The sequence below is a fragment of the Rhinolophus sinicus genome, chromosome 12, assembly GCF_057876585.1.
Source record: "Rhinolophus sinicus isolate RSI-liver-muscle chromosome 12, RSI-T2T, whole genome shotgun sequence".
NCBI classification, from domain to species: domain Eukaryota; kingdom Metazoa; phylum Chordata; class Mammalia; order Chiroptera; family Rhinolophidae; genus Rhinolophus; species Rhinolophus sinicus.
The window spans coordinates 45,284,249-45,312,084 of record NC_142512.1 but is presented as its reverse complement, the minus strand read 5'-3'; the positions used below and the strand labels follow the sequence as shown (position 1 = coordinate 45,312,084).

The 27,836-nt window shown below is 45.4% G+C and overlaps 1 protein-coding gene across 2 annotated transcripts in view; it reads left to right on the top strand.

The window, feature by feature from the left end:
* Positions 1-14,028: 14,028 nt before the first annotated feature.
* Positions 14,029-27,836, top strand: part of PECAM1 (platelet and endothelial cell adhesion molecule 1) — a 49,597-nt gene continuing 35,789 nt past the window's right edge. Inside the window, exons 1-4 of one of the 2 annotated variants that reach the window (XM_019732986.3) lie at positions 14,029-14,427; positions 14,513-14,539; positions 22,092-22,385; positions 26,223-26,528. In XM_019732986.3, coding sequence (XP_019588545.3) covers positions 14,364-14,427; positions 14,513-14,539; positions 22,092-22,385; positions 26,223-26,528 — 691 coding nt within the window. In that variant the 5' untranslated portion in view covers positions 14,029-14,363. The remainder of the gene's footprint in view (positions 14,428-14,512; positions 14,540-22,091; positions 22,386-26,222; positions 26,529-27,836) is intronic. The other variant, XM_019732987.3, reaches the window with a different exon arrangement.

Below are 27,836 nucleotides of genomic sequence, written 5' to 3'. Positions count from 1 at the left end.
TGTGTGTGTGTGTGTGTGTGTGTGTATGTGTGTGTATGTATCATGGTGGGGGTCTTGCCCTCTGCAGGCCCCAAACTCCAGGAAATCAAAGCTATGGTGACTGTTTAGATTTCTTACACTAGTGACGTTTATGGGTTCCTGGGCTAGTGGGGTGGTTTTTATAGTTGTATTTCACCAGAGGTGAGAGTGGGAAGGGAGTGGAGAGAGTACACAGAAGGAAAAGCTGTGCTTTTTCTTAATAAACGATATTATTGTAGGTGCTGTGCTAAATTTAACAGTGAAGTATAATTCACACACCATAAAATTTGCCCATTTTAAGTGCACACTTCAATTACTTTTAGTTAGGCTTGCCAATAAAACATAGGATGCCCCGTTAAAATTGAATTTCAGACAAACAACAAATACTTTTTTAGTGTTAAGTATGTCCCATGCATTATTTGGGACATACTTACAATAAAAATATTATTTGTTGCTTACCTGACATTTATATTTAACTGAATGTCCTGTGTTTTATTTGCTAAATTTCAGAACTCTATATTTCTAAACTATATAGAGTTGTGCAGCAATCACCATATCTGGTTTTAGAACGTTTTCATCATTCCCAAAGTTCCCTCTTACCCATTTGCTGTCAATCCCTGATTCCTCCTCAAGCCCCAGGCAACCATGGGTCTGAATTCTGTCTCCATAGAGCAGAAGTCTGTATTTTTAAGTGGAGCAACTCAGCTGTTCTACAACTAAGTTTAAAAAAAAATAAAAATAAAAGTATTTGCATGAAGAGCTTGGCTTCATGGTTTCAAGCGAAACCACAGAGGGCACTGGCTACCTGAGTGGCCTCGGGTTGCAGATATGTGGATTATTTCAGTCTCTTGGTGTTTATAGACCATGTGGGTAACACAGCTGTGGTAAGGCTGAGAGCCTCTTGGCCTGGCCCGGAGAGTGGGGACCTTTCCAGGCCCAGCCAGGGCAGGGCAGGAGGTTAGGAGGGGCTCTCAGGCCATCAGAAAGACCCATTCAAGGATGCTGCACGCTACACTGGCAAAATGCTGGTCCTTGGCTACCCGGGCCCAGTGTTGGAGTGACTAAACTCAATGAAGTGTCAAGGTGCCTAATACCATGTCTGTTGCATAAACGGTAGCAGGGAAACAGCCTTCCATGAATTCAGAGTTCATTTGACATTTATTGCTGAATACCCACTGAGGCCTGAAGCATCTCAATCTGAGGATATGCTTGAAAGATGGCCCCTGCTTTAAGAAAGTTAACTCTTTAGCGGCTAATGTTTCCTAAGTCTTAACCCTGTGTTAACGTTTTCTAAGTACTTTATACATGTGTTAACATATAAGCCTCACAAATGCTATAAGCAGATACTATCATTTTCCTCATCTTGCCTATGAGAAAGAGGAAGCTCAGAGAGGTTAAGTAAGTCCCCCAAGGTCACACAGCTAGTCTGGGCCTAGAAGAGCCTTTTCTTGCCACTACTCTGTGCTGCCTCACAATACGGTGTGGTAAGTTATGTGGAAGCCCAGAAAGCAAAGTGTCTGAGCCACTGGGAAGGAGGGGCCAAGCCTCTCCCCCTAGGAGTTAACTGACCAAGAAATCAGGGCACAGCATTCTAAGCAAAGGGAACAGCATATGAAAGGGTAAGAGGAAAGAGAAAGTAGCACGATGAAGAGTGACCAACAAGACTTGGGACAAATGACATTTCAGAGCATTTTTTTTTTTTAAATTCTGGAATTTTTCTTGGGGAAAAAAGTCTAATTTGGGCAAGAGACAGAGTCTCAGATGAGAGCCCTGAAAACCTTCAGGAGTGGCTTGCAGCTGTCTCAAGTTGGTGAGTTGTCTCTGGCCCATCATTCTCCCTCACCAGGCCTATTCTTCTGTTGTAAGAAAGGCTAACAATACTTAACGATTATGCTGTGGGGCTTACATAATAGAACACAGTATCGTGTTGGGCAGAATGTAAGATAATGAAATGGAATAATGGAGGTGGCATACACTGACGAGCTTTTAATGAGCATGTGGCCACCCAAGTGTGACACTGTGCTGGGCAAGCCAGGTGGCCCAGGCACCTGTGCCCGATGGATACCTGTAAGAGTTGCCGAAACCCCTTCCCTCTGTTCTCAGTGGCCGGGGCTTTTCAGTCTTTCCATCTGGCAGAGGTCTCCTCTCTCTTCCTCTACCTGTGGTTCTGGAGGCTCAGCCTGGAGAGGCGCCAGGCGTCTAACCAACTCTGGAGCTGGGAATGTGTTTGCAGGGAACCAGAGAAAGGAAAAATCCTCTCGCTGACTCTCCCTCACTGGCTTCCTGGTGATTTATCACTATGGAAACCGAACTCCCTTCCTCTTTGCTGCCAGCTGGTTGGGGGTGCATATTGTTGATGCCATTGCTACACAGATCAGAAGTTCCTTCCTCTTTCCTGTTGCAGAAATGCCACAGTCACCACCGTTGTCCTAGCACTGCAGCTCACACCTGAAGAGCTCAAGCTTGGGAAAAACAATCTCATTTGATTCCCCAGGGGTCGTGGGCTGTGCCTTCTGGGTAAGCGGTGGGGCCTGAGAACAATGGCCATGTGAGAACAATGCAGCCGCCTGGGCTGAGCTGGGGCCCCCTTTCCCTTTTTCCCTCAGTTCTCCTCGCCACGTTTTAAAAATGGACTTACAAGCCTTCGCAGGTTAGTTAGACCGCAGAAAACTCAAAGTGCCTTTGTGTGGGCAAAGCCTTCTTGTGTGGGCAGGGCAGATGTGATTACAGGCAGGGCAGAGCCCCCTTCCAATGCGTGTGCCCACCCATTCATGGAAACCCCAAGAGAAGTCTCTTCTTGGAGGGTAAGGTTTGCAGATGGAGGGCACATGTGGATATAGGAAAGGAGAGGTGCAGGTGGAGTAGAAATGCCAGCAGAAGGGAGCTTGGAATTCAGGGTACACTACACACGTGTGTCATCATCAGTCACTTCCACATTCACGGGAGTTTCAGTGTTGCCAGCTGGAGGCCTGGGGGAAGCCAGCTCTGCTGGGGTTGGTCCAGAGCTCAGGCTATGCCTTAGAGGCCAGTGCCTGGGTCAGAGCACCGTGGGCCTGACCTCACACATACTGTGCCAGGTCCTGAAAGTGAGGACACAGAGCAAGTGATGAGTGGGGATCCCAGAGACTGTGAAGGAAGCTCCTTGGCCAGGAGGTCCTGAGACACTGCCAGGCCCAGCAGGCTCCACGCTGGCTTCATGGCACTGCCAACCTCAGGGACCTTCTCTGTACGCTGACCTAAAGGATGGCGTGTTCGGCCCCATCCTATGGGAGGAAGAGGGGACGAAGGACACCTCACATTTATTTACCCATTTCACTGTTCCAGAGGTCCACCTGAGGATAATTTGTTTTGGTGCAACTGATCATGAAATTATCTGGGAGGGAAAAATTCCATTTAGGAGCTGGGGCATTTCAGTGTATCTGTAGAATACTGTTCAAAAATCCCCCTTTACCTCCCTGAACATGCAAGATCTTCCCTATATCTTTCCTAGGTCTCAAAATGTTCCTGTTCGCTTTCCATCTAGAATGTCCCTTTATTTGGAGCATGTTTGCTCCTTGTCACCCTGGGATTCGTCCATGTTCTAAGTAGTCTTAGGAAAAAGACAGCGGTGACCGAGGTGATCCTGCCAGATGCTTTCAGAGCAGCTCAGCTCACCTCTTCCTCTGGGTACGAGAGAATGAACCTCTTTGGGGAGATCATTCCAGGTGTTCCTGATTCTGTCTGTTTGTGGGACCAGCAGAAATGGAGGACGTGTGTGCAATGCTCAGTGTCCTCCTCACCACCCAAGGGGTCGCACTCCCCATAAGACCTCAGGTGAGCTGGAGGGGCCGCCTAATGCTCCCCTGTCCTCAGGGAGCATCCGACCAGGTCTCGAATCCTGGGACAGGGAACTCGTCCATGTTTTGAAAATAGAGATTTTGATTGGGATAATAGTAGATTTACACGCATTTGTAGTAAATCATAGAGGGATCCCTTGTACACTTTGCCCAGGTTTGCCCAATGGCAACATTTTGTGAAACTACAGTATAATATCATGACCAGGGCAGTGATGTTGATACGACCCAGCGGCCTTATTTAATCTCCCCAGTTTTACTTGCACACATCGTGTCTGTGTGTACAGTTCTGGGCAGCTTCATCACCTGTGCAGGTCTGCGTGTCCACCACCAGTCAAGACACAGTTCTAGCACCACAGGGGTCCCTCCAATTGCCCTTCTCTATCCACATCCACTTCCTTCCCTGTCCTCATCCCCAGCCTCTGGAAACTGCTAATCTGTCCTCCATCTCTAACATGTTGTTATTTCAAAAATGTTACGTAAATAGAACCATATTTTGGGGGGACATTGGCTTTTTTTCACTCCGCATGTTTCCCTGGAGAGTCATCCAAGTTGTTGCGTGTGTCTATTGTTCGTTCCTTTTTATTGCTGAGGAATGTCCCTTGGTGTGGATGCACCACTGTTCATTTACTCATTTGCCCATCGAAGGACATCTGAGCTGATTCCAGGTTTTCAGGAAAACTGGAATTACAAATAACGCTGCTGGGAACAATCATGTCCAAATTTTTGTATGAACATACTTTTTTATTTTTTTAATTTCTTTGGAGAGCTGGTCCGTTTTTTAAACAGCGCTAATTAAAGCAGATCCTTGTGAGGGATCCATCTGGAGACCTACATCCTCAGTATTAGAAATGTTTATACAGGCTCCTGGCTTGGTCCTAAATCACACAAATCTCATGTCTATCAAGAAGCACCATTTCCTATGCAAATTCTCATACCCCAGCTTGTCCACCTTTTTTATTTGGATGTATCTGTCTATTTTAATTTTGTTTGATCAGGTAATGAAACTGTCAAGAAACAGGAACGTTAAGACACTTGAAGAACAAATTGAAGGATTACATCCTAGACTAACCTTGGTGAATAAATACTTCATATTCTATGTATTTCAACTTTTTCAAATTTTGACCCCTTCAGGCTTTGTTCTAAGATTTTCTTATCGTGAGGCATTTCAAAAAGCCCTGAAGTGCTTTTCTTCTAGAGACACTGTGCAAAAAGTTAAGGGCTCAGGCCTGGAGTCCGGCAGCCAGGGTTCCAACAGACGTTACCACTTGAACTAGCTGTGTGATCTCCGGCGAGTATACTGATCTCTCTGAGAGTCTTGTTTCTCTCCTGTACAATGAGGGCAATACCAGTATCTGGTTCATAGGATTCAATGAGATAATCCATGAGAAACGCTGAGTGTTCTGTAAATTTTAGCAGAACCCCCACTCCAAATCTCTTGAGAATAAGGCAGCCCTTCACTGAAAGTGGTTTGAAGGGGGCTGTGAAGGGAGAATTATATCACGCTTTCCAGAGAAAACCTCGCTTTAAATCTCCTATACCTAGCTTTTCCCTCAAAATCAAGTTCCCGCCGTCCCTCCCCAAGGCAGCTAGTCTGTCTCGCTCTGTCACGGTCAGTCCCAGCTGGGCTCCTTCCTTCCTCAGTTCCGTGTGTCTCATCCGTGACTTTTGTCACTCTTCCACCCTTCAGCCTTCAGGGACAAAGACTGTGAGCACTTAGCTGTGTTTTGTTTCCTTCTCGTGTTTTTGGTCCCTGTCACGCTTGCTGTTCGGTTGGTCAGATGGATCTTCTCAGGTTTCTACAACGGGAATGTAGATACATTTCCATGCCATCTGGCTGGTCATTCACAATCTCCATGACAACTTCACGGCCCTTCTTCACATCAAGCCAGAACTGGGACCCCAGCCTATAAGCAGCAGAGGCCACTCAACCACCTCTGCAATGACTGAGACAACCGTCTTCTTTCCTTTTGTTTTCAACCCCGGAACATTGCTCTGAGTTACGGCATTGGTTTGGACAAATATCTGCCTCCTTTGTAGCTTTATCAATAAGGTGAAAAGATGTTCAGTAGCCACAATTTTCCCCTGGAGAGAGAAGGGGTGGCCTGCCTGGCTGCTGGAGTCCTCAGGAACTGGCCTGCAAACTTGCCTCTGGGCCACAACTTTTTTGACATAATTGTCCCACAAATGACAGCTACCACACACTTCTCCATGAGGACCCCAGACAGATCTGGTCAGATGTCTTTCTGAAATCCAGAAATCCCGTATCTGTTGTATTTTACTATTTCAACCATCTAGTAACCCTGACAACAAAAGAAACTGAATAAATTTGTCCTGACTTATTTTTAGAAGATCCTTGCTCCCAACTCCACTTCCTGCCTGGTAGTTCAACTGCCCTTTGCCAACACACGTAAGAGTTCCGTTCTGATTTGCACTGTCTATTGGGTGCTAGGCCCCCCTCTCTGTCCCCCACTGAGCACCCCTCCTGGCCCCCTGGCCTCATCTAGCCCTTAATATGGCCTGATCCCTCCTGGGTGGGATCCTCACAGGCAGCCCTTGTCAGGCCTGGGCCAGACTCCCCATTTTCCACCTTCTCTAAACTCCAATCTCAGAGGTCTGGGCCCCTCCATTTTTCCCCCCATGAAGACTTTATTGAAGTTCTGTACACAGTGTGAGCCATGACTCACTAGGACAAGATTTTAGGGGCTGCTTAGACACAACAACAGGTTGTTACATACTTAATAAATAGTCTGCTGGAGTTTTGTAGAGGATGGATCTTAAGGCCCCTGTGATCTGTGGTTTTGGAATTCCCTATCCCCACCCCGACCCCTCTGTAAAACTCAGGACATTATCTGGGTCTCAGGCTACATACTCGAAGGTTGCCCCCCTCCACCTCCATCACTTGGAGGTCTAGCCTAGGAATAGCACCAATCTACTTGGCCCAAAAAGCTGGAAGGAGAAGTCTCTTAGGAAGGAGCCATCGTTTCCTCTCAAAGCTGAAAATAAAGGAATTGTCTGAGAATGGAGAAGAGAGCGCCCTCGCAGCCTCCAGCCTCTGCTTCCTCTGCAACACCCCTGATCCGATTTCCTATTCAAACCAGGGGAATAGCTGATCTTGATAGGAAATGAAAGCTAGTTGGGCATGGACAGAGCCATACTCCCACACGCCCTGGACTGAGAACCACTCCAACTGGTAATGTTTTAAGTATTTTAAAGTAATTTTCTCTTGTAAATTCCTAGAGCCTATGTGCCTAAGTGGGCAAGCCATAGGGGGATGATGTAAACAGCAGCCGTCAGCCAGCATTCCCGTTTCTTCTGTGTTTTCTGCTACTTTTCCTCAATCTCTAATATTAAGATGTTAGGAGAAGGACGGATTTCTGAAGCCCAAAGCTGTAGGCTTAAGAAAACCGGTTGGAGAAATGGCTGCCACCTTTTCCTGGACCGCCAAGTGAGACTCTGGCACTTAAAGCGGCGAGAGTCTCCAGGCACTGATGGGGTGACATGAGGGATGGGGAGTTCCTGCTGGGAAGTCCCCTGAAAGAGGGAATGAGGCTCGATTAAAAATGCTTTTAAGGGCCGGCCCAGTGGAGCTCCGTGCTCCTAACTCTGAAGGCTGCCGGTTCGATTCCCACATGGACCAGTGGGCTCTCAACCACAAGGTTGCGAGTTCGATTCCTCGAGTCCCGCAAGGGATGGTGGGCTGTGCCCCCTGCAACTAGCAACGGCAACTGGACCAGGAGCTGAACTGTGCCCTCCACAACTAAGATTGAAAGGACAACAACTTGACTTGGAAAAAAAAGTCATGGAAATACACACTGTTCCCCCAATAAAGTCCTGTTCCCCTTCCCCCCCGCAAAAAAGGAAAAAAAATGCTTTTAAGTTATAGACATTGAACTTGAAGTAATCCCTGCACGCAGGCAGCTGCCCATTTACAGGGAAGGGAACTGCCCAGACCTGCCCCTGGAATTAAAGGGGTTCAACGCTAGGAGCGTGAAGAGACTTGGGGCTCAGACCAATCACAGTAAATTTCAACCTGCCTGTGCATAAGACCAGAGGACCTCATCAGCGTTTGTCGGATTGTTTTTGAGTACACTTAGTGTTTGCTCAACAGCCAACTTTAAAAAAAACAAACTTCTGAATTTAAACTTGACGATAAGCTGGAAACTGCCTGTACTTTAAACCAAAGTCACTTTTTGTATCAAAACTTCATTTTGCTGATCTGTAGATAAACAATAATCGTTCCTCCTGCTCCCTACCAAGAGTTGTTCCTGGCAGGGTAATTTCTCCCCGAACTTGTGATAAACCCATTAGGATTTCCTCTTATTTTAGTAAAATTGACTTCGTCTTCGATAGAAAGGACAGAAAAAGAAGCATGAGGACAAAACATATTCTATTTATTATTATTGTTGTTGTTTTATCATTATCGTGACTGCTGCTATGAGAGTATCAAGACTAGCCACCATCTAATGGATGTACAGTTTGCCAGTATTTCTGGATTTCATCCTCAAGAGGAATCCTCATAGCCTCATGGAGAGGTGAAGGGTGAAGGATGGTAGCGTAAGTGGGTTTGTAGCTTGCTGAACATTTATATCAAAAGGATTTTGATCACCCCAGCCTGGGGCAAGTCTCTGGTAGAATGTCATTGGGCTCTATCCCCATTCTTCTAGTGAATATTTTTATGAAGGATTTGAATGAGGACTCTGGAGAACTGATAAAATCGGTGAATGAATCAAAGCTGGGAAGGACCTATCAATAGAGCTGAGAGAAGCTCATCCTGCCAGGTATAGAATGAGAGGGGACCTTCCCACAGGTGGATACGGAGATCTACCTCCAGGGCAGAGTCTTCTTGACAACTGAGTCTATCCACTGACATCTTAGCTGGGGCTAAGAGGACAGCACCTGAGTGGGCACTGAATTAGGGACTTTGAGCCCCTCTACTCTACTCCAGTGCATTAAGACAGTTTCCAGAGCAGCAGTTCAGATGGGGCAGGTTGGGCCCCAAACCAGTCCGACAACTATTGTTATTATTACTCTTGTTGTTTTCATTGTTTTTATATTCTTATTGTAGGCTGCTGATTAAATGCCTTTCAAATGTCAGGTCTCCCTTGATCTTCGTAACAAGGCTACACAGGTAGAGTGGGCATATTCCCATTTTATAGGTGAGGAAAGTGAACCTCAAAATATTGGAGCTATTAAACTGCAGCGAAGGGAGTAGAATCCCAGGCTTCTGATCTGTGTGTTACATGTACATGTTACCATTGGGGTGACTTCCCCATGGAGTGAATGGGGGATTCGTCCCACGCATCAGCTCACAAGGTTAATTAATCAGGCTGGCAGCTACGGACTGCGGGAAATGGCAGCTATTTTATTTCCTATCACCTTAGCCATGAAATAGATGAGAGGTCAGCCTTGCCTGGTGCCTGTTGCTCTCTGACAGAACTGCTGCCTGCCTGCCCCACTTTTCTCCCCAACCCCACATACAGCTTCTCAGAAAAACTACTTCCTAAGGTTTAGTACAGCAGGCAGCTTTTTCGTGCAGTTAAGAATGCTGGTGATTCAGATGTGTGTGACATCCCTGGCATTGAAAGGCAAAAGCACAGCATGTGCAAAGCACTCTGTCCTCCTTCAAGTCCCTTTGGCCAAGAAGGGGAGAAGCGAGCCCCACCGTGGGCACACAGGGCCCTGGGTGAGCTTGCGATGCCTGGTGGGCGCACTTGGGGTCTCCATCCTTGGCAACGTAGGACTCAGTCTCTTGCTTAGTGATCAAGAAGCTAACACAGTTGTGGGATTTTTTTTTTTTTTTTTTTCTGATCAAGGAATCCACTAAGGACAAGTGGAAGGAAGGGGGGAAATATGTGAAAGTCACACATCTATATGAAGCCACTCAATTTACTATTTTTTAAAAAGTAATATAGAAAAAATTCCATTTGTACATTTTGAATTTTCAATAAGACATTCACACTTTTCCAAACCAAAACTCATGAGCACCATCATCTTTTCAGTGAATAAAATAAATGATGAGGAACTTACACTTCAGTTCTTGTCCTATAGCCAAGGCTTGAGAGAAGGAAGAGATTCTGGGAGAACTAGAAGGAGTGATTTCCGTGGAAAGAGAGTGAGTGGGAGACAGACAGACAGGAGAGTGGTGGGGGAGGCTCTCCCGTGAGGATCCACAAATCCTCTGAAGGACCAGCCCCCATGTTGATTTGTCTCTTGAGGTCTCAGCGTAGGTCACCCCAGGGTACTTCGGGGCGGGAGAGGGCAATCATCTTAAACGATTTCCAACACCTTGAGGCACAGTTTGCATTTTAAAATTCAGTTTCTTAATAATTTAAACTAACCCACAGTGACAAAAAGTGGATCAGTGTCTGCGTGGGGGCTGGTGGGGGTGGGGAGAGGGGTGCAGAGAGAGGAGGATTGCAGAGGGGCGCAAGGAAACTTGAAGGTGATATCTATCACCAGGGCCCAGGGCAGTTCGCTTCAGTCTATCCCACACTGGAACATTGATGATTTCAAATTAAAATCCCTTGAAAAGCGGCAGGAGCAGAAGGCTTTCTCTGACTCTCCTCTGTCTTCTAAGTGGAGGAAGTAAATCTCCAGGATGGGTGCCCCTCTTGCTCCTCAGGGCTCAGAGTCAACCTTATCACAAGAGTTTTAAAATCCACAGTGTAAAGCTTGTATAAACAAACCTTGTAAAGCCTTTACTAATGTATTACCCAAGCCCAAACCTTGCTTAGATTCCTTTCTAGTGAGCACTAACTTTCTTTGTCCTGTCAATTTCGCAGAAACTTATTGTTGTTGGGGTTTTGTTTTTTTTCATCTCAAAAGTATGAAAAGTTGCCTGATTCAATCATTTCTTTGAGCCTCTTTTTATGATCTGAGTATCATACTGTGGTTTTCCCATGTGCACATATTAAGTTGGGTTTTCACCTGTTAACCTTATCTTATGTCAATTTTAGTATTATTAGTCCAGCTGTAAGAACTAAAGAAAGGTAGAGGGGGAGAATTATGCCCTTTCCTTACAGTATGTTCACTTTCTTAATTGTGGCTGTTGTGTCATGGGGTATACTTGTGTCAAAACTTTTCTAATTATACCTTTAAATGTGTGCCATTTATTGTACATTATGCCTCAATAAAGCTGTTAAAACTTTCAATTTCTTATTAAAAATGTAAAAGATAATATTAAAAAAAGGTGTCACATCATTTAAAATGGAAAAGTATGGAAAGATTTACAATTGAGGGCCCAGCTGCCAGCTTCTACCACTTGTACCCCCACCATGGATAACAAGAATTATTTGCATTGCTGTAGACTTTCCAAAAGTTAACGTTTACCTTTACTGATTGTAAAAGATCCTAGTCAATAATAAATAGCAAGTCAAACAAAGGTTTACATACCCTTAGAGCAGGGGTGTCCAATCTTTTTTCAACATTTTTCACCAAGGGCCATATGCGGTAAAATACACAAACAGCCGGGCCACTCACTCGAGGTGAAGTACGTATTGCCTCACCTGGTTTATTTAAGTAAACTCAATATATTTTTGGAATTTGCTGCGGGCCAATTAAAAATGGTTTGCGGGCCGCAGTTGGCCCGTGGGCTGCAGTTTGGACACCCCTGCCTTAGAGAGTCAGGTAGTCCCTCAGAGAGCCTGCCAATAATGCCCAGCCTTGGAAGGACACACTAGAATCCTTTTGGCCTGTTTTCAATTTTCAGATACTCTTTCTTACGTTATCTATCTATCTGTTCATGTCCTTTGCCCATTTTTCTATTGTACTGTTGATCTTTATCCTCTTGATTTCTGAGAGCTCTTTACATAGTAGAGAGATTAGCTCTTTGTCTATGATATGAGTTGCAAATATTTTTTCTGGTCTGTAGATTTTCTCCTGACTGATTTTTTTTTTTCCAAAGTAGACTTTTCATGGCGTAGAATGTATCAATACTTTATTTTATGAGTTCCGATTTGAAGTCATAGTTAAACAAGCCTTTGCTATTTCAAGGTCATGAGGCATTCTTTCACATTTTCTTTTGGAACTTTTGTGGTTTCATTTGTACCTTCAGTTGGTCGGTCCATGTGGAATTTATTCTGGTGCATGATATAAGCTGTAGGATATAATTTTTCTGCTTTTCTTTTAAAACATTAACACTTCTTTTTGAAATAAAGTCTTTCTTTTTTCTGCTGTTGTTCTATAAGTATTAGCATTGTGTATGAAACAATGACTAATTTTTAGAAATTTGCTTTGAAACTTAGGGGCAAAAGGTGGGACATTTGTCACTCTTGTTTGAGTGTCACTTTGAGAAGGAAAAGTTGCTTGCTTTGCAGTATGTAAAAGTTATCTTTGAAGCCAACATTTATTTTATTATTCATGGTGTGTCCTTTTTTTCCCTGACAAATAAAAATTTGGTAGATGGGAGGGGATAATTTCCGGCTTGTGCGCACATTGCTCTTCAACAGTTCTTAGCAAAATGAGCCAGAAAAGAGTTGTTCTCTAGCTGGAAGCCATCACTTCTTGTACTTGTCCTGAGGCCGAGAAGTCTTGGGTTTCTATCCTGGTGCAAATCTAAGTCAGATAATACTATCATGTGGTAGTATTATAGGGTAGCATTTCAGAAACAATATGGTATGCTGATTTATGATGACTGGGTAGGAATTAGCCAGAAGAAAAGGGGGAAGAATACTCCAGGCAGTGGAATAGCATCGGCAAAGGCACAGATATGTGATGTGTTCTGGGAACTATAAATTCCAGCAAACAGAATGTAGGACCAAGGAAGGCAGTGGTGAGAGATGTAACAAACCTCCAGACCTGTAGAGAATTTTTATGAGATTATTTGACCCCAAACTGAGGACAGTTGCTAGAAAGCAAGATCTCACATGCTCTAGGGAATGACAGTTTTGCAGTTTCTTTTATGCTTTTGGAATTCAGGAGGGGACATGAAGAAGATTACGTGAAGGTGGAAGAAAGCAAGGAAGAGATTGGCTTACAGGATAGTTAACAAGATCACCTACTCTCGTGAGGGTGGTTACCTATTATAGATGTTGAAATGTGTGTTAACGTAGATGCACAGAAACATATCTATGCCTGGAGAGGTTTCTCATCACATATCTATGGCTGGAGAGGTAAGCAAGCGTTGGATGGTTGAGGATTGTAAACTGACTTTCTCTGGAGGGCAATGGGGAGCAACTATGTTACCAAACTAAAGGGGGTTCATTTGCCTGCATGTATCAAAGCCAAATGAGACACGAACAGGGGTTTGCAGCAAAGAAAATAAAGGTTTATTGTTTAAGGAAATGGCATCAAGCCTGGAGACACAGGTGAGCCAGGCTCAAAGCCCTGGCTCCCAACGGCCTCTAGAGGATAGGTTATATTGGGGAAACATCATTAGTCACGGTAGCTAAGGGAGTTGGGGTCCTGGGCCCCACTGATGGGTCAGGGCTAAGGTAGGAGTGAGTTGATCATTGCCTCCAATTCAAAGCTACAGTTTATTGCTTTCTGGCATTTTCAGAAGGTTTTCGAACAAAACAGTTGTTCTAAGCCAAATTCTAATCAGCATGTTCTACAAGAAGCACACATCAGGTCCTGATGTCAATCTTGGCCTCCTTCTGTCATCCCGTGGAAGGGGATGTGGCCAGTAGGGTCATTTTGCCTTCATGGGTCTGGAGCAGAAACACAACTGAAATCAAGATGTTATATTTAGTTCGACCAAAACTCTATTTCTGTGATCAACAGACCTGAGATTTTGTTCGTAAGACTGTTTGTTGCTGAACAGACTCTGATGTCCTAAGGGCTTCAGGTTGTGGTCATACAGCATATGCAAAGGTGGGAGGAAACGGAAATGGGCCACGGTGCTATTAGACTAGACAAGGCCAGTTTGAATCAAGGAGAAAGAAAAGAGGAAAAGCTATTTTAAAGAAGTGAAGATTTCACACAGTTAAAATTATAAGGTCTCCCTTCTGAACCTGCAATTTTCTGGCAAAGTTAGCTGTGTCCCATGGCCCTGCCAGGAAAGGCGGGAGGCCCAGACTTAATGCTGTGCGGAAAGAGCCCCCTTGGGGGAGGGGCAAAGGCAAAGCAGAGGATCTTGCTGAGTGTCCAAGGAGAGAAGCCCTTTGAATGGAGGGTGGGCAGAGGGAGGAGCCCTCTCACGCTGCCAAGAGAAGGGGCTCCCAAACCCAGGCGAGACAGGCGGGTCAGAAACGCTGAGGCAAATGTCACTTGTGCCTTTTTTCCCCTTAAAAACTAAACAAAGCGGCTGTGTTCAGTGGCCCCTCAGGAAGGCCAGTCATTTCCTGAGGAGATATCAGGCCAGCCCAGGCATTGTTTCAATTTCCAGCAATGGCTGCTATTACCTGAGCAGCACCACAGCTGGTCTCTCTGCTGTCCTGGGAGAAGTTACCAGAGTGTTTTTTCTGCTTTTCACAGGGCGGGTTTCTCACCATTGGTGCGCGGCAAGTGTTTTCTGCCCCGGGGGCATGGCGCAAAGGCTGAACTAACTGCCCAAAAGTCTTCACGCTCAGGATGCAGCTGGGGTGGGTCCAAGGGGGCAAGATGTGGCTTGGAGTCCTGCTGACACTTCTGCTCTGTGAGTTTTATTCTCTTCCCACATCACTTAAACTTGCTAAGAATTAAAGCTAACAAAATCAACATACTTATTCTGTCTTTTCCAGGTTCAAGCCTTGAGGGTCAAGAAAACTGTAAGTTGTAAAGTTTCTACCTAGCTTCATTCTGTCTTTCTGTGATTCTTAAAATTCATGTCAAATTGCTTGGGTTAATGTTTACAACAATTGAGGGGGGAAAATATTCCAATTCAAAGCTTAAAGTGTATTGCTTTCTGGCATTTTCAGAAGGTTTTTGAACAAAACAGTTGTTCGAAGCCAAATTCTAACAGCATGTTCTAGAAGGAGCACACATTTTCTAGATCCTAGTGAACTGTTGTATGTTAGGATGGGGGGGGTATTATTATAACAAATGTGAGTGATTCTATAATTAGTCTTTTGTTGTTCTACCATAATTTTCTCATTTTCATATTCTATGTCATCCCCATTTTTTTAAAAATTCACAAATGAAATGTAATCAATTTGTTGGATTCATGAAAACACAACATAGTTTGAATTGTTACAACTTTTTTCGCCTAAAAGATTTAAAACAGGTAATTGGATTTCATTTCCCGTCCACCCGTGATGCTATAGTCATACCTGCAGTATTTTATGCTTGTGTAAGGGGGGGCTTCTGTCTACCTTTGAAGTCTGGTTTATCATCCACTTTAGAGCTAATTTTGAATCTTTAAGATAAGCGGGTTTTGTTTTCTTCGTTTGGGTCCACGTGAAGGGCAGGGCTTGTCTGGGTCTGTGGGGAGAGCTCTCAGAGCAGGATCCCCTTTGGCAGAAGTCGCTTCAGACGGTAAAGAATGTGGGTGACTGGATTGCAGACCATTGTACAGCTCTTAGGAGATGATGTACGTGGACGATGCTGGTTTTTTGAGCCAGGGCTTGGAGCAATGGCTCCAGGACAGGGAGGGCTAGTGTGGCTCCTGGCAAAGCTGGTCTGCGGGTCTCCCGTTCAACTGCCCGTGTGCTTCGGCAGGCATTTGATACCCATAGCAACCCAGAGAGGCAGGATCTCCATCATTATCATCCTCCTCCTCCTCATTCACTGATGATGTCTCTGTGCCTCAGAGAAATAACTGACTTGTCCAAGAGAGCCAGTCGGCAGGGTATTGGCACTTGAACCTCCCCTACCCAAAACCCACCTAGCTGGCTCCCTAGGCCTGACTCAACTGAACACTTTTACTTTGTCTCTTTGAGCCCTTTTGCAATCTGTAAAGCGGGGATAAGAGAATCAATCATAGAGTCGGTGTGAGGATGAGATTAGATAAAAGGAATCACCCCAGCACGGGGTGATTAATAAATAATGGTTTACTATCTGCAGCCCTGTCCTCCCCACCTCACAGCTCCTGCACCACCCTCTGTCCACTCCAGTCCAGGCCCCCCAGCTTTTATCGGGACCACACCCTGCCAACATTCATGCCCCTGGGCTTCTGTGTCTCTTGTTCTTGACATCCTGTTTCCCAGGACCTCCAGTCTCTCCCATCTCCTTTCCCACCTCAGAAGGAAGTAAATCGCTCCCTTCCCAGGGTTCTTAGTGAAAGGTCTTTGTACCTTCAGGGAAGACCTCGGAACTGCAGGACTTATAGCAGGAGACTCTCCTACTGTTTCCTCAGGCCTCCTTCTTGTCTTATACTAGAGGAAACTGAGGCCCAGGGGCCATGAGGTATTTGGGCATGGTCAACACTCGGTGTTAGCGGAGTAGGGGCAAGGATCCAGGTCTCCCTTTCCTTAGGTCACCCAAGACCACAGTGACAATGCGTTTGACATGCATGATCTCCGAGCGCATGCCACATTGCCTGCTGTCTGAGATTGAGGTGCCTGGTCAGCCGTGGCCCTCCCCACTCCTTTAGCTCAAGCCCTCCCTCGCCCCTGGCCAGCCTGCTGCAGGAGATGACCTCAGCTCCATCTTCACCTAGAAATCAGTGCTGTCTGGAGGGAACTCCCTCAGCTTCCGGCCCTGCCCTGGCTGCAGGCTTATCTGCCTCCCCACCCTTCCTCTCAGCTTCCCTCCCACTTCAGAAGAGATGTCTGCCCTGTGCAGACCAGGGCCAGCCTGTCCACCTGGGCTCTGAGCCCAGCCTTCGCATCACCCCTGGGGTCTCACTCTGTCAATTACTAGCTTCCACCCCACTTTTAGTATCTCTCCCCACCCCTACCCCCCGTCCTCTGGCTCTTTCCCCTTAGTCTATAAACAAGATTGGTAGCTCTTATTTTTTTAGGAAAAAGGAAAATCACACACAACCCACACCCCTCCATTTATCTTGTGTCCCCTATCTATCCACTCGCTTCCTCAGTCAAACTTCTCCCAAGGCTGGTTAATACTCACTGTCTCTGCTTCGTCACCTCTCAGTCACCCCTCACTTAGCAGTCTGGCCGTGGCCCCCACACCTTCCTGCATTGGAATCCTCTCATGGACCAATCCTGTCATGATGCCAAACGCCATGGACACTCCAGCCCTGAGCTTTGCATGAAGCCGTCCTGACCCTCTTCCCTGGTGTTCTTTCACATCGCTGATCAACCCTCCTCCTTTCCCCAGGGGACAGTTAAATTTTCCTAGGGTCTGAACTCCCTCCATCGCCTGGTCTCTGCAGATTCCCTGGTCTCACCCTCGATGGAGCTTGAGTCCCCTCTCTACTCCTCCACATACCCCGTCAGTGGAGCCCTGGCCTCTCCCCTGAGCATCACGCGGGGCAGGAGGTGACATCTCCTCCTGGTCGTCTCCCAGGCCCCCTGAAGCTGGCCTCACCACCATGACTTTTTCCTTCACCCTCATCTCCTTCTGTCGTTCTCTGCTTTAGTTGGTGGCACCTCTATCCTCCTGGGCACCTAATCCAGAAACCTTATCTTCCACTCTTTGACTCAACCCCCAGATCCAAGCAAACAAGTCTTTTTTTTTAATTATAATAAAATATGTACAACATAAAATTTATTTATTATTAGTGATATTTAATACATTCATAATGTTGTGCAAACATCACCACTGTGTAGTTCCAGAACCTTTTCATCACCCGCCACAATAAGTCCTTTGTATTCACTAAATATTGCTCAAGTCTGCTCCTTCCCTCATTCCCACTGCACATGCCCTAGGTCAGACCTCATCACCCTTCACCTGAGCCCCAGTTCCAAGCTGTTTATAGGTCTCTGGTCCTACTCCCAGCCCACAGTGATCTTTCTAAAGCTCCAGTGTCATCCTGTCACCCCTTCCTGAAGACCCTCAGGACAGGGCCCAGCGTGTCAGCAGAGCGGGCAAGGTCCTTTGTTCTGTCACTTCCTACCTGGCCTGCCTGGCCCCTCCGGCTCCACACTCTGGTTCCTGTAGCTGTCTGTGCCCGGATGCTTTGATTTCTCATGCCCCTGTGCCCGGGTACATGCTGTTCTCCTGCATGAATGCCCCTGTTCTTGGCCTGGTCCAAGACTCGGTTCAGGGGTCATTTCCTTCAGACTTTCCTTGGCCTGTCCTGGGCAGCCCTCCCTCTTGGCGTTTACATCACTGCCCTCTAGTTATCTGGGTCCCCACCAGCCTGCGCAGTCTAGGACAGCAGGGACGATTGTGTATTTACCTTGTAAACCCAGCACCTGACACAGCTGCTCGATAAATGTCTCACTGAAGGGCACCCGAACTGAATGAACTTGGAAATGCTTGCGATTCCTATGAGAAGATGGGCCGGCATGCTCTATGCTGAGCACCAAAGTCCAGCGGGGACTCCATGCTTTGAGGCTCCCTGTAATTTTCCTGACAATAGTGGGTGGTTCCTCCTTCTCTCCCCACCACCTTTTTTTCCTGAGTCATTTCCAGGTTGAGGGCCAAGTGGCTGGCTGAGTCATAATGCCTCATCTTCCCAGGGCTCATCAGCATCCACTGACAGGCGGCTAGAGGCAGAGGGAAGCAGGCCCCTTCGTTTTGGGTCTGGGGATTCGGCACTGTGGTCCCAGGCTGCCCTCTCTGTGCTGTGGTGACTTTGTTACTTCGGATTTTCCTCCATCAGCCTTCATCTCCCCAGGTCGAAAAGATCTGACCTCTCAAAGCTGTTTCACAATCCATCGTTCTTCAACCCTGACAGTTCCGAACCTTTTGGGTTCCATAAGGAAAGCTGTAGATCCTTTCTCCAGAAAAATGCACACTTGCATATAATTGGGGGGTGGCTCACAGGCCCCCTAACACCCACCCGTGAGCTTCTGGGGGGCCCAGGTAGCCCAGGTTGTGAACAACCCTCTATTTTGTGAATGATGAGACCTGCACAGTAATCCAATGTGGCTATTTCTGGACAGTTTGTTCACAAAGAAGTTTTCTGTATTATCTTAATAATCAGGTAGAGATTTTTGAAGATTCGTTGGGTGGTATATTTGTTATCTATTGCTGCTCAACAAATTACCCCAAAACTTAGTGGCTTAAGACAACAGTTTATTATCTCACACAGTTTCTGAGGGTCAGGAATCTGGGAGTGGCTTAGCTGGGTGGTTCTGACTCAGGGTCTGTCAGGAGGTTGCAGATAACATGTTGGTCGGGGTTACAATTACTTGAATTATGTCTGAAACTGGGGGGATCCGCTTTTAAGTTCACCCATGTGGCTGTTCCTCTCTGTAGAGGTGCTCATGACATCACACCTGGCTTTGCCCAGAATGCGTGATCCCAGAAAAGGAAAGAATGAGCAAGGCAAAAGTTGCGATGTCTTTGTAACCTAATCTCAGAAGTGACATATAACCCTTGCTGCAGTGTTTTGTGCATACCAAGACCAACCCTGGTATGATGTGGGAGGGACCAGACGCAGGTGTGAATACCAGAAGGCAAGGCTGATTTCACGGGGTCCATCTTGAAGGCGGCTACCGTAAGGGTGATTTAAAGCTTCAACTTATTTCATCTCAGGGACTAATCAGATGCCCCTTTTTTTTTTTTTTGTCATATCAATTGCTCAGAAGAAAGGGACAGGTGTGGACTGTTGCATTCATTTAAAAACCTAAGACGTTATAGACAAATTACATTTTAAATTGCTGAAAAAGGTTTGACTTTGTTACCAGAGAGGGAAAGAAAGTTTTTGCCAGTGTCTTTGGCCAGCTAGCTAGCGGTACCTTTTCTTACCTTTTCTTATTTGAAAACGGAGTTGAGACCACTTATAAAAATGATGTGTTGTTGTTTAGTATAATTCAGTGAGGGACCACAGCAAGGTGGTCCAAGCAAGGACCTCCAAGATTTCTGGAGGTCCTTCCTTGGTCTAAAAAATAAGGAGATTTAGAGTATCTAGGAGGCTCAATAAATATACATTCATCAGGCATGGCCCATGAACATTTTTCAGTTATCAAAGTGTCTTATGAGAATTCAACGTTTAGGAGCCTTATCTAAGCCATGTGACACTGTTTAGCTTGAACAGTACCCGATGCCCCCTGTCCCATGCCATCTCTGGCCTCTGAAGTCCTCATGGGTCACGTAAACTTTGGGTAAGATCCACAGGTGGAGCTGCCAAACTCTGTGCATGGAGAGTCACGTTTTGTGTTAAGGAGTGGGGAGGAGTCGGTAAGATGTTACCTTTGTAATTGCTTCTAGATGCATAAGTACTAGCGGGAAAAAACTAAAATCAGTGGTTTCTTCTGCAAGGGGAAGAAAAACTTCCCCCTGGAAATTGATTGGACAGGGACAGAAACGGCAAGAGACTTTACACTGTATCTTTTCCTCTGTGTTCTTTTTTTGGGTTTCAAATACACAGAATTGGATTGACCATAATTCTTCGCTCCTATCACACATTCATCCTTGACCCACACATAATTGCCTTTTGTTTTATCTGTGTGTATGTTTTTAGTAACATAATGAATTCACAGGACCCCACCCCTCAAGCCAAGAATTAGGACATTACCCATACCTGTATCTACCTGTGTGCTCCACCCAGTCTTATTTCCCTCTTGCCTTCAGAAGTGACCACAATATTTTAAAAATATGAATCTTATATCCATCCACCTTTTAAAATGTGCATTATTTCAGATAAGTTGCCAGTATGCTCTTTGGGGTTTTCTCATAGACATCATATCATCCACCTTTGGGGGTTTTTAAACATTTGACTGCACTACCCACTCCAAAATTTAAATAAAAATGTAAAATCTCATGATTGTTTTATTCATACTTCATGGAGGTAGGTGAGACAGGAAGCCAACAAAGCACACCAGATACAGTAGCTCTCAATCCCAGATCCTGATGTTGACCCCAGGTCTCTTTGAGAACGGACACAGTGGAGGTTTATGGGGGAGATGTGTAGGAGTTTGGAGGTTTTGCGAGGCTGAGATACCTGATTTTAAGGTCATGGACTTTAGATACATTTTCCCCAAAACTCCCCATGTATTATCCGTTCTTTCTAGTCATGTCTAGACTATGAGATGTTTGAGGTTGTCTTTGTGACAGGAGATTGGAGAGTGAATATTTTAGAGTGCTGTTCAAGTCCAGATATTTATGCTTAGATAATAAACCATAGGGAAGGTGGAGCTGAGGTACTTTGAGGTACATCAAGGGTATAACTAGGACCCCAGCTGGGCTGCAGAAGGATCTATGGGCAGGACCAAGAGGACCCTCAAAAGACAGAACTGCCCTGGTCCGCTCTGAAGCTTGGACAGAAGTCCTGATCAATGAGCATTTTCCAGAACCTTCTAGCCTGGAAAATTTTCAGAGCAGTGGCCCGTCACCCAAATAGCCAGAGAGCATCTAGGTTTAAGTAATTCATCTTCCCATCAGCCCACCACTGTAAATAAGTCTCAAAAGCTGAATTCTGTTGATAGTCTCTGGTTGCTGGATCTTAGATGTTGGACGATATGGGCCAGAAATGATGCATTTGGCTAGTTGATCTGGCGCCCGCTTTCTGGCAGAGATTGGGTGGCTAGTGGGGCATCGTAGCTGCTCTGGGTGCTTGATCAGAGATTCCCCTCGTTAGCAGAGGAAAACCTGTGCTCTTTGCTTCTCAATGGCAGATGGGGATGGGGACAGCAAGTGGCTTCCTCAGAAGTGGTTTCAAGTCCTCAGCCATCTGGGGAGGGCTCTGAGTTCATGAGATAGAAAAATGCCAGCTAGGACTGTGCTAATTCCGTCAGGCCTGGATGAGGAAGGAAATTTCCTGGGCATGACCGTCTGATTTCAAAATGGTGGTGGCTGTCATTTATTAAGCAATTACTGTATGCTAGGCACTGTACTAGGTGCTTTCCTGCTCCTCTCCTGTAAGTCTTACAGTAACCTACTAAGTGCGTATTATTATGGCATCTTACAGATGAGGAAGCAGAGCCTAAAGAGGTCAATCACCCCAATGTCACATAGTAAGTGACTAACCAGGACTTGAATGCTTATCTGCCTGAATCCTATGCTTCCTCCAGGGGCCACGATGTGGCCGCTTACAGGCTGCATATGTCTTATGGACATGTTTTATTTGTCACACTCTGAACACTGCCACCTTGTCTTGGTGGGAATATCAGCAGCTTCGTACCAACTGCCTCATGCTTGACCCACTACCCGGGATCATTATCCACCCACCTGGCCCCGGTAGGCATTTGGGACCCCTGGCCACTGCACTGTGTAGAATGTGATGATACCAAGCTGATGTGGCAAAGGTCACCAGGACAGCGTGGTTTCTGAGATAACAGGTGTGTCTTCCTTCCTTCCCTTGGCACTTAGCTTTCACCATCAACAGCATCCGCATGGCGTTCCTGCCACGCCAGGAGGTACAGAACGGGGACAACCTGACCCTGCAATGCATCGTGGATATCAGCACCACCTCGCACGCCAAGCCTCAGTACCAGCTGCTGTTCTACAAGGACGACACGCTGTTTTACAACATCTCCTCCACGGAGAGCACAGAGAGTTATTTCATTGCCCAAGCCCGGGTCTACAACGCAGGGATATACAAATGCACGGTGCTTCTGAACAACAAGGAGAGAACCACTTCGGAGTACAAGGTGTTGGTGAAAAGTGAGTCCCTGGCATTGAACGTACCTCAAGCAGATAAAGCTAACACATGCAGTAGCAAGGACAGGCGTTGAATGCATAGTGACACTGGACCTACCTGCCCATCCGTCACCCTTCTCATTCATCTTCCTGGCATTTTCCTAACCTGGAAATGTAGGCATTAGTAAAAACTATATATAGTGTCAGATGGGTCCTAAACTTATCAGGGGGAATCACTTCATAAATTATATAAATGCCTAAGCACTATACTGTACATCTGAAAGTAATATAAAATAATATGGAATGTCAACTATCATTAAAAAAATATATATATAGTCCCGGGATGTAAAGTACAGCATAGGGAATATAGTCAATCGTATTGTAACAACTATATACGATGTCAGAGGGGTAGTAGACTTGTTGGGGTTATCACTTTGTGAGGGGTGTAAATGTCTAATCACTATGTTGTTTTGTATACCTGAAACTAATATGGAAAAGAAAAGAAAACGTAGGCATTAGACATGCTCCCAACATGCCAGGCTGTTTCTCACCTCCTTGCCTTAGCACATGATATTCCCCTCTCCCGGGAATACCCTTCTTTATCTCATCTCCTTGGAAATTACTATTTCTCCTCAAGACTCAACTGGATCTCTTTTCTGACACTGTCCCAAAGAAAATTGGTCTCCCCCAGGGTCCCAGTCCTCTTTCAGCTCCACTGAAGGCTGTCTCTCCTTTCAGTGGGATTTGTATGAAGGCCATTGGGCAGAGATTTGACACTGAATTCAATGGTCACTCTGCCTGCAGGATTCCAAGCTGGGCAAGTTCCTGAACCTCTCTAAACTTTAAAATTCTCATCATTGAAATGAAGATACTAATAATACCCAGTTTAGGGAATTTTGAGAGGATTAAAAATATCGTATAAGTAAAGTACTTGGCCTGATACCAGTACATAAAGAGTTCTCACTAAATGGCAGTTAGTTTTCCACTTGTTATTGCAACTGTTTCTCCCACCTCTGTCTGCTCTTCTGGAGGTGTGAGATGGTGTTTGGTTTGTGTTGCTTTTTCCTCGAACAAAGAATCTGGCTTACAGTAGGTACTCAATAAATGATTGTGAAACAGATTAAACAGATGAAAAGGGGAAGTAGAAATAGATGGAGATGGAGAAACAAGAGAATCATTGTAGAAAATTTGGGTTCAGAGATATAAGGATTCATTCATTCATTCATACATTCATTCCCTCATGAAGCATTTCCCAAGGCTGCAAGTCAGGAAAAACCAATGCAAGACATGAAAATGCATCAAGTAGAGCCCAGGTCCAGAGGCAGTCTGGTGGGAAAGAGAGACATGTAAACAACTAATTACAGCCCAATTGTTATATGATCTGGGTGTCTTGGGAGCACAAAGGCACGAGAAAACAATTCTGCCTAGAGAAGTTAGAGATGACTTCCTGGAGAAAGGGACATTGGGTCTAGATACAGAAGATCGTGTAGGAGTTTGCTTGATGGTGAAGTGGGACAAGGCCACAGAAAAGGGATGTAGCATAAGAGGGAAAGAGCAGAGGCTAAGACAGAGGTGAGTATGCCAGCAGAGTGCCCCTCAGTCAAATTCCCCCACCTCTTGGAGTCTTCATTTCCTGTCTCTAAAACAGAGATAACTAGGTAACTAACTACACATACTCTTGAAGGATATTTTGTTTTGAGGATTAAATGGGATAACGAATGAAACATGCTTAGTAACCAAATGTTGAGTGAATAAATGGCCCATCATGTGTGAGATGCTTGGCCAGGCCATTCTTAGAAGAAAATAACCCTTTCAGCAAACAGGAAGGAGGAAGAAACAGTAGGCAACTGTTTGGAGGCATTTTCCTTTCATAAGTATACAATCTCTGACCGGTTTCATGTCAGTCTTTGCGGCTCACATGTGTCGTCTTCCAGCTCAATTCCTCCATGGGTGTCCTATGGGCAGCCAGGGGCATGGCTGGCTAGACAGCCCTTTGTGTCACCAGGGGCAACAGCCACAGGGATGCAGACCAGCCCTCCTCCATCTCCACTGAGGACAGGAGAGGAACCAATAGGTCCTCATTAGTGATGAGGAAAGATGGGCAGGCCAAGACTTTGGGAAATGTATGTTGAAAAACGTGCAGGCAGGCTTTTGAAATTTAGGGTAATTTTTCTTTAAACTTGGATGGTTTAACAGACACAGTTAGTGAATCCAGCCCTCTGCTTCTTCGACAGCTGCTGCCATAACTGTCATTTCTGTATGTTTGTGCTTTTGTGATCAGAACAGTCATTCATACTATTACTACTTCCAATAATAAGAACTACCACGTATTAGCCCCTCATGAGATAAATGACTATGAGTGCCTTACACATATTTCATTTAATCCCTACAATAGCACGTGGTGCCTGCCATTAACAGGTGTGGACACGGGGGTTCAAAAAAGTCAAGTGGCGTGCTCAAGTTTCGCAGTTCATCAAAGGCAAAGCCAGAGTTAGAACCAAGATCTCTGTGACTCTAAAGTTAACTTCTAACCCTTGATTGTTATGAGAGGTCTTGGAGGCAGACAAAAGGCAATGCATCCATTCCTTTTGCCTGTATAGAGTCCCTGCTCTGAGCCAGGCCACGCATCCAACAATGAAGAAGATACAGCCCCTCCATTTGGGGAGCTCAGCGTGAAGCAGGCGAAACCCTTCACAAGCAGGTGATACCATAGGTGAGAGTAGTGGTATGAATACAGTAAAGATCTTCTTCCCAAGCAGAGAGCCCTCCATCTCTGAGCTGGGTGGGTCAAAAACTAAAAAAAGATTCGTGAGCCCTAAGTGACTGGGTGAGGTGGCACATCCAGAAAGAGGCATGCTTACGATGCAAGCAAGCGTGTCTGACTCCAAGATGGCGCTCATAACCACCAGACCATGGGGTTTGAACAGGACATCTAATCTCAGCTAGCCTTTCCCAGCTCCCCTTACTCTGACCCTGACTCACCACCCCATGTACCTTCCCCTCCACCCCTTTCTCTGCTCTAGGCGGCCCTCCACCCATAGTCCTTGGCACAAGCTGTTCCCCGTGCTCCCTGAAATGCCTGTCCTTGGCCCCCATCCCACCTCATCTGTCCAAATAACACCCTTCCTCGAAGATTTCTCTCAGACCAGTTCCTTGCTAGAATCTTCGCTGATCCCCCAGGCAAAGAGGGCCTCCTCCTTGCCTTACTGCTCCATCATTCATTGTCTCTGCAACACACTCTGATGCATGGTTATTTTCAGCTTTGCGTTTTGAACTGGGAGTCTATGCATCCCTCCTCTCTCTAACCCGTTCCCCCAACCTCTGGCTTCAGAGTCAGGCAGACCTGAGGTTGAGTCTCAACTCTGGGGCTTGATTGCTGTGAACTTTTAGATGAGCCTTGAACCTCTCTGACCTTCACCTTCTTTATCTATAAAATGGGCATAATTTTATCTTCCATGCCCACCTAGGAGGTTTCTTATGAGAATTCCATGGGGTCATGGATGTAAAGTCAATCCTAGCTTATAGCTGGCATTCAACAAAGTATAGCAACAAACACCATAATACTAATGAATACTGGCTGTTTATTTCATTTTTAACCGTATCAGGTGGGAAGACTTGTCTTCGCAATGGTGTTATAAATATTAAAAGCACCAACCACATCTTAAACATATTTTATACTTTTCAAAGTACGTGGTGCTATGCTGGGCACATACATGCTCAATAATTACCTGGTAGGTGGCATTGGGTGTTCTGGGAATAAAAGAAAAGAACCCTTAGGTAGGTCAGCCACAGTGACTCAGCTGAGGGAGGCTTGTGCCACTAGATCAGATTGATACTAATGGACTTTCTCTTTCCCCAAAGGAGTGTCCACTCCCATAGTGACGCTGGACAAAAAAGAGGCGATAGAAGGCGGGGTTGTGAGCGTCCACTGTTCTGTCCCGGAAGAAAAGCCTCCAGTACATTTCACCATTGAAAAATTTGAACTAGATATAAAAGATTTCAAGCAAAAAAGAGAAAAAACTTCTCCGAACCAGAATTTTGTGACGCTGGAATTCACTGTCGAGGAACAAGACCGTGTGATATTTTTCCAGTGTCAAGCCAGCATCATTTCTGGGACACATGTGGAGAATTCTACAATCGTCAGGAGTGACCTGGTCACCGTGAGGGGTCAGAGTCCTGTTCCTCTTTTCTTCATTATTTTCTGGCTTGCTGATTTGTTGTGGGGAGAAAGAGCCCAGGATTGGAAGGGGGCTGGGGACTTCTGGCTGGGCTGCTGTTCTCAAGACTGCCCTTATTCACTTTACGTCCATAGTTTTTCAAACTTTTTGACTGTGACACAGTTACACACACACATACACACACACACACACACACACACACACACACTTATAAATTCCCCAAACAAAAGTTTTACAAACAGTGCCTAACCTTAACATGTGATGCATTTTGCTATTTTCTATTCTACTCTAGTTCAGGTTTTTTTTTGTTTTGTTTTTTTGTGTTGTTTTTTTTGGTAACTCTGGCCATAACTCACTGAAACGATGCACTATGTGACCTGCAGTTTGAAAATCCCAGCTTTAAGCCAATGTGGATCAGATATCAAGAAGTGGGGTTTGGAGGGGATCGGGAGGGAAGGAGGGCCAGGTCCTCAGCCTTTGCCTCCTACATTTGATGAGAGCTCCCCTCTTCTACCCATCCCCCATCACCAAGATATTGGACAAATAGCAAACAAATAAGGTGACCTGAGAATTGCTCTTGGGAGAGAAAGGCAACAGCAGAGGGAAGCCTGGGTGAGTGCCCAGGACAGGCAACCAGCAACTGCCAGTGACCTGTGGACGAAGGACTGGTGAAGCAGGGAAGCATGGGAAAGGCACATTCTAACGCAGAGAACCTCAAATCTTTGCAAAGCAGAAGTCCTCAAGTTTATCACAGGGCTTTTGGCACCTTACTTCACCCCTGCCCATTGTGTATGTATATATGTCTACATATATGTACACAATATATGTACAGATGTGTATTTATATACATATACGAGTAGAAATACATTTATATAACTATAATGTATATGTAATATTTTTTCTGATTAGAATACTTGCTGTGGGTTACCTTTTCAGAAAATGTGGTACGATATAAAGTATAAAGGAATAATCATACTACCACGACTCCGAGAAAACCACTTGTGTGGTCTTCTAGACTAACTCTGCGTGTATGTTCATGCACACACCCAAAGTTTTGTTTGTTTTGTTTTAACAAAAACTGAGATTTGTCAAACATACTATTTTATAACTTTTTCTTAATATGTTATGGACTTTTGTCCATAGTAAGAAATACAGGTTTGCATCATGTTAGTGGCAACTCAGAATCCTATTACGGAGATATGCCATAACGTATTTACCTCAGTTTATGTTGATGGACATTTAGGTATTTTCACAGTTTTTGTTATTGAAACAATCTTGCAACAGACATACTTATACT